Source organism: Parasteatoda tepidariorum, chromosome 7 (assembly GCF_043381705.1).
Source record: "Parasteatoda tepidariorum isolate YZ-2023 chromosome 7, CAS_Ptep_4.0, whole genome shotgun sequence".
NCBI lineage: Eukaryota > Metazoa > Arthropoda > Arachnida > Araneae > Theridiidae > Parasteatoda > Parasteatoda tepidariorum.
The window spans coordinates 31,984,822-32,000,625 of record NC_092210.1 but is presented as its reverse complement, the minus strand read 5'-3'; the positions used below and the strand labels follow the sequence as shown (position 1 = coordinate 32,000,625).

The window sequence follows — 15,804 nt, the reverse complement described above, 5'->3', positions numbered from 1 at the left end:
CATTTGCTTATTTTTGCTGGCTTAGGGCATAAAGAAATATAAGCTGACTCAAGATATTAATTCCCTCCTTATGACGAATTTGGTTTTTAAATTGCAAAAATTATTACATTTTGCAGTAATTATATCTTAAATAAGCATAAGGAAGAGGGCTTGTTATATCTCTATAATGGCTGAGAAGAAGGTTAAAAATCAATAATAATGTGATATGAATTGTTTGAGTTGCCTTGTGAGTTGAATTGTTTGGGATAAATGAAAATAAGTTAGATCTGTTTGTGATAGCAGAGTACATAAATTAGTATATTATGTACAGATGTTGTAGGGTGTTGCTGAAGTTTGAAAAGTTGTTAATTTTGTAAAAAAAAATAAATTATTCTACATACATATATTGTATTCTACAATATAATGGTGCAAGGAGCGATGCCAGTGGGGAAGAAAACAGTTTTAGTGAAGGTTTGTTTTAGGGGTTTACTTGAAGGCATTAAAAATTGCCTATGATAGGATTTTGTCAACCTTAGTTATACCAGGATCAACTGCTCCTACTAACTCAAATTAATGATTATTTTTACTCAGTATGTGCAATACATTTTTTTAAATTTCATAGTTTCTAAAGTTTTTTTTTTTTTTTAAATGAAAATAAATGTGTCAAATAAGCACATTTAGTATTGAAATGGGAATAAAAAAAAAAGGGGAAATTTTAAATTTGTCTTACAGAAGTTCATATAAAATTTAGTTAGTTCTGAAATTTTGGGTCACATGATTCCAAGGTGCCTCATTGGCTGGACTTATTACATGCAGTTATAAGGTACAACATCATTGCAAGTAGCCAAAGCACTAATTGCTTGTTAATGAGAAGTCCAAAAATCCTGAGTCCCTGGTCGCTATCCTACTAGAACTTTAAAATCAGCCTTTTTTATTAACCCATATGGTGTCCTTGTTTGCACTTAGTTTCGTCTTTTGATCTTATATTAATTTTATTAAAATGTAATTTTATATTCTTAGAATAAGTTAGTAACCTTTAAGAACAAACAAACTTATCTTTATTTTTTATTAATATATTAAAAATACTAATTGTCTTCTAGTAATTTTCTAAAAACGAAACGTAAGTATGTTAGTTTTTGTTGCATAATTTACTAGCATCTAGAAATTTTGAACTATTATAGACCCTTGTTATTCCTTACATTTTGCGGCAATAATTTGTGACAATTTGTTTTTATCATAATAAGTTAGAAAAAGAAAATTAACACCACTTTTTTCTTCTTCATTTTCACTGTGTAATTTCAGTATTTTAGAATCATGCAATTGCAGGGAATATGCATCTAAATAAAACTTAAGTTTAAATTTTACTGAAATGAAACATCACCCTATGAAGCAGTATTGTTTTCACATTGTTTGTGTTTCGATACTGAATTTATTGTTTTATACTTCTACTTTTTTTTAAAGGAAGAGGAATCACATGGATTATCTACAAGTGGTGAATTATCCTCAAGCATAAGCAATGATAGGGATTCATCTGCTTTGAACCAGACTCTAGATTCAACTAATGAAAATTCTGGCAGTGACTCAGATTCAGATTCTAGCTCAGGATCTGGTAAATCTGGCTCTGCATCAAAATCAGAAGATGAAAAATCTAATTCTGGGAGATCAGCTAAAAGTTCAAATTCAGGATCTAACAGTGGCTCTGGATCTGACTCTGGCTCATCCAATAGTGGTTCTGACTCAGGATCTGAGTCAGAAGCGTAAGTCTTTTTATTATTTTTTTAAATTTTATTTATTGCTTTTATTTTTGAAGAAGGTATGTGCAAGGTAAATTGTTTATTATAAAATCTTAAATCTACATTTTTATTTTTTGACAGGAGAGAATATTTGTTAGAAATAAAATTATTTTCCTATATTTTGAGTAAAGAAATCAAAACATTTGCAATTTATGTTTAATTATATTTTTTAATGCTATTTTTTAAGTTAAAACAAAATAGGTTTTTCCTTTTTAATTTGGTTGTAATTTTTTCTCTCTCATTTTTAGAGAAAGTCATGGGTCTGCTAAAGATGCTAAAATTAAAAAAGAGAAGCAGAGTTCACATTCAGAAAATGAGTCTGCTCATAGTGAAGAAGATAGCAAAAGTTCCCATGGTAGTTACAACTCTAAGGCAACTAAAGCAAAAGATGTTAAACGTTCTCCGAAAGGCCGTCGTGATTTAGATGATCTTAAAACGGTAAATTTCAGTCTTTTTTTTTCATGTTAAGTTCAGTTCTCTGTCATGCAAACGAAGGTATACTTGCCAGTGAGAACTTTTGAGCCTATAAAAATTAAAATAAAAAAATGTGTACATGTATTCTTACATGTTAAATTATCGAGTGTGTGGATGAAAAAAAAATATCTGGGAGTGATATTGCTTTTATCAAAGAAAATTTCCAAATTTGTTATACAAAAGCTTATTTTTATCATAGAAAGTTATAGGTACTTATTTAATGTGCTCTGAGTTTCTAAGGGTATTACATTTTTAGCAATTGTAATGATTTCAGCACAAACCTGGATTGTATACAGTTTTTTTCTTCTTCTTTTTTTGCAAAGTATATTTTAATTTGAATTAGCTTCTTTTTTTGCAAAGTATATTTTAATTTGAATTAGCTTCTTTTTCCATTTCTTCTCTCTTACTCTAAAGAAAAGATTGATTACCTATCCAAAAGAGTCCATCTATTATTTTTCACTACTAAAATACCATATAATAATGCCATGCAAAGATATGCATATTTTCTATCATTTCAAAACTAAATTTCATAAAAATAAAATCAGAAAAAAGTAAAATCCTTTGCCCGATAAATGAAAACCCTTAATATAATTTGTTATCTTTTTATTCAATAATCTCAATTTGAGTTCCAATTTTAAAGATTCCCTCTACGTCTGCTCAACGCATTTAATATAAAATTTGAAAAGAATTACATGAATACTATGAATTTTATTAAAATCCCTTATTGTGTCTTGCAGTTTCTTTGCCACCAACACATAGTGTAAGGCTAAGAAATGGAACTTCGGCAATAAACTAAGACAGTTAATATAAGGAAGGCTTCCTTAACTTTCCCCTGGCAAATAATAATATTGAATAATACTTCTACATAGCATTTGTGATTTCTTGATGGATAGTCGTTTTCTGTTGGGTTTGCCCCTTCACTTATACCTTTCTGGCCATTTAAAAAATTATTTTATTCTTTAACAACCTTTATTTTATAAAAACTAATTTCTTTGAAAAAGAGCAGATATGAAATATAGTGGAAAGTCCCATGTCCATTGTTGAATTTCAAATCACGCATTTCAGTTAGTAATAATTTCTCAATTCTCTTGATTTGGGACAATTCCATAGTGAATCTGGGTGGTTTTGTTGCTCGTTCTTTTGGTAGATGTTAAAATGAATTTTCACTTGGTAATTAAATATGATATTTTGTTCCATAAAATTCGTATTGTGCATTTTGCACTAAATTATTGACGATTCACCCTCGATCTCATGTGGATTTACGATCACACTTTTGTCATTTATTACTTAGGAGTTTCATAATTTTTTAATACTACTTTACATGGGAAATTTCTATTCACACATTTGAAGGATTGCTTTTCGATGCACTCACTTTGTGACAATTTAATAGTTCACATGGTTTTGTCGATCGCATTTTCAACTGTTTGGTATTTCAACATAGGTATTTTTTTAAATTATGATTTTATTTTCAATATAATACTATTTCGATCTGTGAATTCTGAATCGCGCTTGTGAATTTTGACTGTATGACCCCCTTCGTGATAATTTCAAGTGAGAACTAGACTTTCTTCAAAGTGTGAAATTTTGCTCACTTGAAATTTAGTGCCCGATTCTTGACGGTAGTAATCCTTTTATGTGAGACTTGGGGAGAAAAATACATGATTTTTTCGCTAGTGCTGTTTAGAAATATTGGATTTCATTTCTGTGATATCCATGTTTTTCATATTATTACAGAAATCAGACTGAAATTAGAACAAAAGTTGGAAGTCTGGTAAAAGTTAAGAAGATGCGTGAAATCAAAAGATTCTCACCTCTTTTCTTTAACAAATCGCAAGTGTCAATTTAAAAGTAAAAAAAAAATTTTGTTCCTTTGTCCTGTATTCTTTTGTTATTAATTCAAAATGCCTCTTCTTTAACTTTGTTAACTTAACTTATAACTTGAATATAATTGTTTTTCGTCATCATTATGAAAGGAAATTGTGGAAAAATTGATAATAATTATTTTCTCCAACGATTACTAAACTTCATCAATAAATTCCAAGTGCTATTTTCCACCACCAATTACTTCTTCCTCTGCAAATGGTAATTAACATCTACGGGATAAATTGTATCATGAATTGTACCATTTTAATTTCTTCATAGCCCTAAATTTTTTACAATTGATGCAAATAATTTATCATCTTCAGAAAGTGATTTGATAATCTATTTTAAACTCACTATATGCAATCTTAATAATTTGAAGGAAAATTCCAAATATAATTAATGCTACATGTAAATTAAGTTACATAAAAGTATACTCTCTGAATAAACTTACCTTCCCTCCCCCAATACATCACATTCAGATTTTCAATCCCTAATTATTCATATAATTAATTATGTAGCTCAATTTTATATCTATTTATGATGTATATATATATGTACAAAGATAATTTCATGCAAACAATAATATAATAAATATATATATTTTTTATGGTTTTATATATTTTTTATGGTTTCATTTAGTAAAAAGAAGAATTGAAAATTGTAAGGTATACAGATTTTGTGTAATAAATAACCTTTTATGATAAAAAATTGAAAAATCCAGCGTTTTTGATTTCATAGCATATTTACAATCTGCTTTTTACACCACTAACATTGTATATTTGTACATGAAAATCTTATTATAATATGAAAAGTTTAGGAGGATACATTTTTGTTAGCCGGCCAGGTGGCCGAGCGGTTAGCATGCCTGACTGCGAAGCAAATGGCTGCGGGTTCGAATCCCGTTCTGAGCATGGATGTTTCTCTCTATGTGTTGTCATCTGTTGTGTGAGATGTGTGAATGTGGCCCACCCTATGAACGGGTATTTGTGGGAGTGTGGTGGGGGTAATGTTGCTCTCATCCATGACTTATTTTCATAGGTGCCCACTGGGTAACATTAAATGAGCTACACTTCCGGCATCTTCCAAGGTGAAGAACGAAAGTTCAGTACCTGCCGTTACATTTTTTAAAAAAATCACTGTACATGTATATGAGACTACTTTTATGTGCATTGTTGCAACTTCTTTTAAATTTGATTAAACATGTACTGTATATATATTTTCAAATATTTATCTGACTATTAGTAAAATAATTCAATATTTTTCTTTCTTTACTAAGCTTTGGGAAGAGAACCCTGAAGAATTTGGTATACGAAGGTCTGGTAGGTCAAGAAAAGAGCCAGAAAGGTACACAATTGGAGATGTAAGTTTTGTTATTGCTGTTTCAGTATAAATTTTGTGTAATGTTATTTGTTTTACCTACATGCTTGACAGTGGCATAATTAATCTGTTATATTTAATGTTATATTTAATCTCATATTCTTTAAAATTTATTTTTAGAGTGAGAACTGTTAAAATGATTATTTTTTTATTCATTATTTGCATTCTAACAGATATTAAATTATTTTTTTAGGAATCTGAAGAAAGTGATAGTGGACAAAAAAGGGATTCAAAAGGCGGAAAGCGTGTCAAGAGGAAGCAGTATGTATTTATCCATGTATTTTGAATTTTTTCTTCATGACCTACTTCTTTTTATTGAAGAACGTAGTTTTTGAATATAATGTGTAAATATACATTGATAATTAAAAAAAAATGTATCTAAATGTGATGACTAATTGTAAAGATGGGAAAAAATAATCCAAAATGTTATTTCCAAATGTAACGAGGGCTTTAGAACACGTCTAATGATGTTTTTGCATCCAACCATGGGTGCCATCTTTCGAAAATTTCCTCAGACGGAAGTAAGACGGAAACAAGACTGACTCCAAGACGGAAATTGGATTTTTTTTTTCTGTCCTTAAAAATATTTTTTAGGTCTATGTTATTGGTCTACTTTTTTATGTCCTGTTGTTATTTTATCAAAAGACAGATGAATAAATGTTTTTTGTACAGTATTTAAACTTGATGTATTATGGTAAAGCTTTCTTAGATAGTTTGCATATGTCGAGGGGGTATTGTGTATGTTAGGTATTTCAGTCAAAAAATTTTCAGTCTTGGCCTTTTTTCCAACTTGCACCCGTGCATCCAACTGTTCCACTGTATTTTTTTCAGGTTTATACTTTTCAAATATTCGTATTTAAATCTTATTGCATAGGAATTACAGTTTTTTTCACCACAAATGCTTTTCTGAGCATGCAGCTTGTCTTCATTGCACAAACCTTTTATATAAATTAAATAGCTTGAGAATTCAAATAGATATTTGCAATTCTGTATTTTTTTGTCTGAAATTTTAATGTCAATCCTGGTTTTTTACTAACCATTCTTGTTATTATTTATTGTGTTAAAATGTGCTTTTTGTGTTTTGCATACTTGGGTGTGTATTTAAATTTATCTTTTAAAAGAAGTCTTGTGATGTCTTGGGATTTGTGTCCTTACGAGTACAGCATTTATTATATACAAACAATCCCCTCATTATTGCAGTGATCCTTTTATATCAATGATATCCCCTTTATATAATGCCTGCTTTCAAATAATTTTTAAATTTTTTTTTCCTGCTCTAATAACAAAGCACTTAAAGTTATTTTAGCTCTTGGTAAGTTTCTATAATAGTTATATTATAAATATTATATTTAGATCTCAAGACTGGAAGGAATCTAATAGTGATAGTGACAGTGATGATAGTGCTTATCAAAGTAAGAGGTCTGCACCTAGAAATAAATCTACTCATTCAGAAAAGAGAAGACCTGTTAAAACTTCAAGCTCTAAGAAAAGGGTCAAACCTAAAAAGAAGGGGCATAATTCATCAGACGAAGATTATTACGATTCAGATGGTAGTGAGAAACAAGTTCCATTACGGCAGTCCAGAAAGAGTGTTAGGTTTGTATTTCAGTAATTTGTTTTCTGAAATTGAGATGATTTACCATGAAGTTTTTTATTATTACTATTTTACTCTGCTTTAACAAGATCTGAGACTTATTGAAATTTTTTTTAATAAATTAATGTCTGAAGTTAAAAAATTAATAGAAATTTGATGTTATAAGCATAATTTGGATGTATTTTTTTTTTTTGAACTTATTAAGGAATCTGAAACTTATTGTTAAAAATCTGATACTTACTAAACTTATTAAAGAATCTGACAAATATTTTTTAAAAAATTTATTTGAAAGTATCAATGTCCTTTCACTGACAAATTTCTGGTAATAGGGAAAAGAAAAAAGAGTGTTAGGTAATAGAAAAAAAAGAAGAAAATTCTGCCCATGTCATTTGTGCTTAGGTATATTATGCATTGGCATATATACCTTAGTACTAGAAGATTTTTCATCTTAATGCAAATGATGCAACATTGGAAATAAAATAAAATCTTTTTAAACAGATTTCTTAGAAATATACATGTTTTTACAATGTTTTCAGAGCAACAGGTTTTTTTTATCCTATTTTATTAATAATTTCTTTAGTTAGTTATGTATGTATATAGGAGTGTTTAGTAGCATGTTTATTAGTTCAAAATTACTAACATCGTGTTTGTTATGGAATTTTTTGCTAAACTATTTATTTGTTTTTAATGCTGTCAGTGTTGTCCATTTACTTTTGCTATTTTGACTTTGTAAAACAATCATTTGCGAAATTTTTATTTTACTCAACTGCTTGTTGCACTTAAAATATAATCAATATCAATAATCTAGGTGCAATCGAAAAGTTTCCAATAAATGTCAGCCTCCATCAATTTTTTTAAAATATTTTTAATTGATTTATTTTTTAAATACATTAAAAAACATAAAATAGAAATTTTAAAAAAAAATTTAATTTCCCTGCATCTCTTTAGCTAACCAAAAAGTACCAATAAAATATACTTATTGTGTCATGATATTTATATTAGCTATAAAGAGCAAAGTGCAGACGAAACAGATTCAGATGATCTTGTTGAAATAGAATATACTGAAACTATAATGGAGGAAGAGACTGCAGAGTGCATTGAGAAGGTACTTGATCACCGTACTGGCAAAAAAGGAGGTACGTTTTTAACTATTTTTCAGACTGTTTTGATTTATTGTAATTTTCATTTAATTTTATAAAATAATTTTCATATAATGGTTTCAACTTTTTTTTTGCTTTCAAGTCGGACTAGGAAAAGGTCAGAAATAATTCAATTATTTTAATAAAAGTTCATTTTTAAATTGTAGTTCCCCTTTAATTTAAAATTATTAAAATATGTGATTAACTACTTGAGATGTTAACACAGCAATTTTTAAACTGTGCACTTATGTAAATGAGAGATATTAAATTTCTTGGCCAATTGCCTGTCTTATAAGGCTTTTTTTTTAATTTTCAAAAACTATTTAAAAATTTTATTTAAGTCTATCAAAAAATTGTTCCAACTCTAATTTAATTATTAATTATGGAAAATGAGCTGTTATCAAATTAAATAATTAGTTATGTATTTTGATTTAAAACTTTTTTTATTTTTTAAACTATAATGGTTACAGTTTATAATAAATGCTAATTTAAATTAATTAAAAAAAACTTTTCTGAAACTCTTCAAATGCTTTTACGGCATTTATAAATTAATTAAAACAATCATTTTTGATTTGTGTTATCCAAAACTGACATTATTGATGATTGGTGAATTAAATTTATGTAATATACTTCTAGCAACTGGAGCCTGTACTACTGTTTATGCTGTGGATGATTTTGGTGACCCAAATACTGGTGAAGCTACTGAAACAGAAGAACAATTTTTGATAAAATGGAAGGGCTGGTCTTATTTGCATAACACATGGGAAACAGAAGCGACCCTTAAAGAACAAAAAGTTCAAGGAATGAAGAAGCTTGAAAATTACAAGAAAAAGAATGACGAGCTGCTAGAATGGTATATTTCATCTTAATATTTTTAATTTGTCTTCTTTTTGGTGCTCCATAATTTCCTGTTCAAAATTTTATTTTAACCCTTGGCATATTGTTAAATTTCTTGATATAGAAATGATCTTTAATTGCACTGTAAACAACAACTCGCAATGGAATGTTGACATATATGCCAACTGCTCCAGACACGCCAAAATAATTAAAGAAACGGTAAATAACTACAAACTAAATTTTGCAAATATTTGAATATATTTGCTTGCTTTTTAAAAGGTATGATTACTGTATGACATGATATGACTACTATAAAGTGGAGAATTATATACAGGGCTGATTGTGCTCCGGAAAAAATCCGGATTTCCGGAATTTTTGCTAACAGTGATCCGGAAGTTTCCGGAGATTAAAGGTCCGGACGTTTCAGAAAATTATTGATCACAGAAGTTTCCGGAAATCAAATTTTCAAAGATGGAAGTTAAAAACATAGTTTATTTTATTTGTTTGTAAGGGAGAGCCAGGGAGATATTTTATAAGCTTATATTCATGATTAATATTCATTTTTTATCAGTAAATAGTTCTTATAATCATAAAGACTTATTTGAAATTTTAATTACTTCTCCAGGTCATCATAGGTATGTGTAAAATTTTAAATATATTTTAAGTAAAGTAAGAAATATTGAGAAAAAGGAAAAAAACCTTGTTTAAATGTTTTTCTAATTTTTCANTTTTTTTTTTTTTTTTTTTTTTTTTTTTTTTTTTTTTTTTAAACTCAAGAAATTTTCCGGAATTTTGACTTGGACTCACAATCACCCCTGTTTATAAGTCTACGAATTATTTAGAAATAGTGGCGGATAAAAATCTTCTAAATAGAATTTATTAAACCAAGAATCACAATTGATAAACTACAACTTTAAAATATTTATTTGCTGTCCAGAGCAAGTTGGCATCTCTAGACGTCTGAGGCACGTCAATTATAGTTTTGACATAAGAAACCAATTACGTCTCCCAGACGTCTTCGTATGTTAAGGGCTTGATAATTAAATTATTCAGAGGTGTCAACTATTTCAAACAATTTACTTTTTTGCAGCTCAATGCACTAATTGATAGATCTTTTAATTAATCTTACTTTTAAATCTTTGAATCAAAGTATTGTCTTCAAGAACTTTTGTCTAAAATATCATTTTTTAACCTTTATTTTTTATATGTTTTATTGCTGTTTAGATAGATTTTAATTTTGTTTTTGAATTTGAAATAATGTTAGATTGTAAATATATAATGTGTGAACAGTGTACTCTTTATTTAAATGTAAAGGTTAAATGTTTTTTTTTTTCAAAGGAAAAAAAATTTAAAATTATTTACTCAAATTATTTATATGACACTTTGGATTGTGCTGGGGAAAAATGCTAATAATGTGATTTTTTTTTTGTTTTGTTTGTTTTTTTGGTTGTAGACTTTTACAAGCTCTCAAGATAAATAGCCTGCAGACTTTGCCGTATTATATTCTAATAACATCATTAATGTTTTTTTTTTCTTCAAGATCAAAATATGATTTTTTTTGTAAGAAATTGAAGAGATGTTATATGAACTATTTGAAAGTAAAAGTTTTAGATTATTAAAGTGATAAAAAATTTTTTTATATTAATTTAAAATGTCAGCTTTTAAAAAATTCTTTATTAGTATTAGTCGGTATTTTTGTTTTAGCCCAAACTTGTTTTAATTTAGCTTTTTACTAAATATTGACTGCCAAGTTTTGTCTAATTATTTTCTACAACTTTGTGTACCAAAATTATTACTTTTTTATTATGTTTTCAAATAAATTTCAATTTTTTTAAAATTATTAATTTAAAAAGCATCTAAAATTTTTAGAATTTTTTTAAAAATTTGAATTTAGTTTTCTACTTTTAACTGTTTTTTTAAATCAATTAACAAAGTTTTTTCTTTAATTTTGTACTATTTTATACCTTTTATTAAATGTTTGAAAAACCTTTAATTTTATTATATTCATGTCTAATTATTCTACCTTAGGAAATCTTTTGCTTCTCCTGAAGATCTTGAATACTATGAATGCCAGCAGGAGATGTCATTAGATGTTCATACTCAACATATGCACATGGAAAGAATTATTGGTAATAATGTTTTTTATAATAGTAGCTATAGTGTTCTGTTTAATAGATAATGTATTTTTGCTAATTTAAAGATATTTTCGACAGCTCATGGCCCATCGAAGAGTGGTGATGGTACTGAAACAGAATATTTTTGTAAATGGTCTGGTTTACCGTATATAGAATGCACTTGGGAAGAAGGTAGTCTAATATCCAAGAAATTTCAAAGTAAAATAGATGAATATTTTGTGAGGCAAAAAAATCAGAAGATACCGAGCAAAGCTTGTAAAGTTAGTATAGTAAATGTTATCTGTAAATTAATTTTGCTTTTATATTTAATTTCAAATTTTACTGTTTAAGTTTTATTTTCTTTGTCAATTTCTTTCATGTTAAAGTTTAACTAAATTAACCTGTTTTGAATTGGGAATTATATCTGAGAATTTTTATCTGAAAAAGGAAACAATGGTAATATCAGATTATTTGAAATTTCTTATGAAAATATTTGTTGCAATTTAAATGAATATGGCATGCTATTAGTTATTTATTGAACAAAGACAAACTACATATCTAAAATGTACAGAATTATAGGATGCTTATCTTCACGGTCCTAATTTTTAAAGCATTGCTATAAATAAAATGAGTAACTTTTAGGTACATGACTTCTGTCATTTATTTACCTATCAATTTATTTTATTCAGTATCGGAATATTTTTTTGTTTAGATAAAAATTTGGAAATAAGTACAGTGTTCCCTCGTCACTTCGCTCTTCATGTTTTGCATCTTCAGTGCTTCGCAGGTTTTTCCGAAATATTCATCAGAAAATAAAAATGAAAAAATAAAACCATGTCGGCAGCCACATTGCGGAAAGGAGCGTTGTTTTATGTTGATGTGCGAAAGTGACGGATCCCTGCATGTCACCCGAAGAGATGAGTTGACTCAGAGTACATATACTACGGGCTCTCATAAAGGTCAGGCTTCAAGGCTCACAAAGACTATATGACTGTCATCACGGCTGGCAATGCTGCAGGTTTTAGGCTTAAGCAGGTTTTAGGTTATTATTTAAAGCCAAAAATCCACGGGCATTAAAAAACAGAAATGCGGCTCTGTTGCTCATGTTCTGGATGCATAATTCCAAGGCCTGGATAGTGAAAGCTCTCACCCTTCAATGGTTCCTCCATTGTTTCATTCCCCAGGTGAAGCTGTATCTGGCGAAAAGGGCCTCCCTTTTAAGATCCTTCTCCTGATGGACTGTGCAGAAGGCCATGCAACAGACCTGCAATATGACGGTGTTGAGTTCTCACCGTCAATGGTTCCTCCATTGCTTCATTCCCCACGTGAAGCTGTATCTGTCTGAAAAGGGCCTCCCCTTTAAGGTCCTTCTCCTGATGGACTGTGCAGGAGGCCATGCAACGGACCTGCAACCCAACCTCAGCACCCCCAAACACTACACCTCTAATTCAGCCAATGGATCAAGGTGTCATTCGTGCCTTTAAAGCACTCTACACTAGGACTGGGCTTTATACCGATGTAAGACAATATATCGATTTAACTCCAACTCAACAAAATTCCGGAGTGAGCATTTCGACTCTACTAAATCGATTTATTCATGAGTGCAAACGCGAAATCGCCGTTGCTCTCTCCGATGCAGTGAAACACCGGTTTAATCATTGCGAGAATGTACAGAACAGAGTCCAATCTGCCGTAGCATAAGTGAAAGATTCAAGGCCAACTATCAACTCATTCTCCCGGTAACACGTGCATTCAACTTCTTTGGCTATTTGCCAAAATCACATCTGGTGCNACAATACATTTGAATAAAGGAAGGGGTACTGTGGATTTATTTCTTAGTTTTGTCGTTTAGATTGTTAAATCGATATAACCTAATATCGTGATATAAAAGGGTTGATTATATCGATTTAAGAAATTTCTATATCGTCCAGCCCTACTCTACACTCAGTTTTGTAATTAACCTTATTAATTAGCACTGACACGTTTAAGTAAATACGTATACTGTTGTAATTTTTGTCTTAAATGTGTAAAGTATAAATACCGTATACATATTTAAACCATTCGTGTACCCGCATACACGAAAATTCCTATTGGCAAAACCTACTTCGCGGTTTTTCAGCTTTCGTGGAAGGTTCTGGTCCCCATTAGCCATGAAAAACGAGGGATCTCTGTAGTTAAATGTTATTTTTCCTTGCTATTTTAGTCATTGTTTTTCATTCATGTTTTACTGTAGAATATGTTTCCTTTTAGGACAAAAACTAAGCAAACTTGATTAGTGCTACTGTAGTTAAATTAATCTATTTGTTTTTTATATAGGTGCTTAAGATCCGTCCAAAATTTATACCTCTTAAAACTCAACCTAAATATGTTGGTGGTCCTAATGATTTGGAGCTCAGGGACTACCAATTAGATGGTCTTAATTGGTTGGCAAATTCTTGGTGCAAGTTAGTACATGCCATTTATTTAATTAAAGCATTTAAAATAAATTAAGAATGGAAAAGCTCATTATAATTTTTCTATTTAGGGAAAATAGTGTTATTTTAGCTGATGAAATGGGACTGGGTAAAACTATCCAGACTATTAGTTATCTGAACTATCTATACAATCAGCATCAACTTTATGGGCCATTTCTATTGGTTGTTCCTTTATCAACAATGACATCTTGGCAAAGAGAATTTGAACAATGGGCCCCAGAAATGAATGTTATTATTTATCTTGGTGATGTGAATAGTCGAAATGTGGTAAGTATTGCTCTCAAACTAAAATTTTCTGGAAGTGGAAATATATTTATTATGAGTGTGCATGCTTAAATGCTTGATTTTCTCTTTTCTGTATTTTTGATATTTTAGTTTTTCTTCTTTTGAATGTTATTGGACTGTTTTATTAATTTTACTGCTTTTTTATGTTTTAAATTTCTATATGCATTTTTTATGTTATTGATGTTTAAAATATACATGCTGGCCAGGATAGCCTGGTTGGCAAGGTGCTGGACTCATGTTTGTTCGAACGAGAGTTTGAATCCAGCCAGCCGAAGGCTCCCTGTAAAGTAAACTCTGGTGGTACTGAATTGTAGATTGAACATTCTCTGGTTCAGGTCAAAATTACGATGTGTGGACGAATAGATGGATGTATGAATGAATTCGCCCTATAAACGGGTGAGACGTATGGGTGTGGCAAAAGTCTAATTCTTGGCCATAAATATAGCCACTGGAAAAAAAGAACAATCGCACCCCTTATGCCTCAATGGTTGACGACAACAACAAGAAATATGCATGCTTATTTTAGATTATTTTTTATTAAAAGATTGATAATGTTTAATTTCACAAGCCACATATTTGTTTGAAACCCTTGCAGTGACATTGATCTTTTATTTTTTAATTAGTCACCTTTGTCAATCAACTGATTTGTCTTTTAGATGCACCTCATGTAAGGAGCACCGCTGCTTGCAGTTGCATTATTCTAATTAATTCTCACTTGTATGCCAAAAATCTTATTATTTTTACTAATGTATTTAGAATTTCAGAATTTCTCAATTCTATGTATTATTACATAAATCAATAATTATAAATATCAGAATAATAGACTTATTTTCAAATGTATGTTGATGCATTATTTTTAAACAAATGCTTAAAGAAGTGGAAACGATATATTATTGGGATAAAAATCTTAATTGATGCAGTCAATATTCTCTCTCTTCAGAATTAAGAATCCCTGTTTTCAGAGTTTGTGTGATGTGATGCCTATGCACAGGATTGAATGAAGGGTTCTGCCATCCGTTGTGGGGAGATAACTTTTCCTGAAACCAAACATCTCCAATAACTTAAGTTCTAATCAATAACTTAAAAGTTTGGTTTCGAGGAGATAGATTCAGATTGACATCTGGCAGCATGTTTCATTTCACAGCTGTTGGCACACAACAAGGTTTTTATATTATTTGTTGTTGAGATAAAAAATATATATATATTTATATAGATTCCTTTAAAAATGAACTGACATAGTGAAGATATTACATTCCCATGCAAAGGGGAAGAATATTAGGTATAAGAGACTTTAATTTAAAAAAAAATTCAATAGTTTTAGTGTAAAACACAGATGCTATTTTTGTGGTTTAGAGTAAATTTGTTCTAGATCGCTTATACATTGTTGCTTTATTCTTCTTCTTGCTTTCTTTCTTTTTTTTTTTTNTTTTGCTTTTTTTTTTTTTTTTTTTTTTTAAGAAACTTCTTTTGAATTATTATTTATTTTTAAAATCTGTACTGAACAAAGTCATTGCGTGACAAATTTTATTTCTTTTTTAGATAAGGCAATATGAATGGCAACATCCTGGTAACAAAAGGTTGAAATTCAATGTTCTAATTACTACTTATGAATTGCTTCTGAAAGATAAGGTAGTTATTAAGATTTTGTCTTAGAAAATATTTTTTATTTTTGAATTTATTTTTTATCTTTTTTATAGTTTTATTCATTTCATGTTTTGAAAGTTGTTCTGTTAATACTTCTCTTATGAGTTTATAAAACCAAAACCCCCCTTCTAATTGCACATGTGCCCTAGTTAAGCGCTTATCTTTTGGCAACAGTTTGTTAGAACACGTCTCTTCTTTAGCTGTCGCACTTCTAAAATTTCTGATTTGAAC

At 29.4% G+C, this 15,804-nt stretch overlaps 1 protein-coding gene across 1 annotated transcript in view; it reads left to right on the top strand.

Annotated features, from left to right (window-relative positions):
• Window positions 1-1,444: 1,444 nt before the first annotated feature.
• LOC107446684 (chromodomain-helicase-DNA-binding protein 1) overlaps window positions 1,445-15,804 on the top strand; it is a gene marked incomplete at its 5' end in the record, with an annotated part of 45,824 nt that continues 31,464 nt past the window's right edge. Inside the window, 12 exon segments of the mRNA XM_043043196.2 lie at window positions 1,445-1,736; window positions 2,021-2,210; window positions 5,386-5,469; window positions 5,680-5,747; window positions 6,840-7,082; window positions 8,083-8,216; window positions 8,856-9,072; window positions 11,085-11,185; window positions 11,270-11,451; window positions 13,487-13,614; window positions 13,695-13,911; window positions 15,469-15,558. Coding sequence (XP_042899130.2) covers window positions 1,445-1,736; window positions 2,021-2,210; window positions 5,386-5,469; window positions 5,680-5,747; window positions 6,840-7,082; window positions 8,083-8,216; window positions 8,856-9,072; window positions 11,085-11,185; window positions 11,270-11,451; window positions 13,487-13,614; window positions 13,695-13,911; window positions 15,469-15,558 — 1,946 coding nt within the window.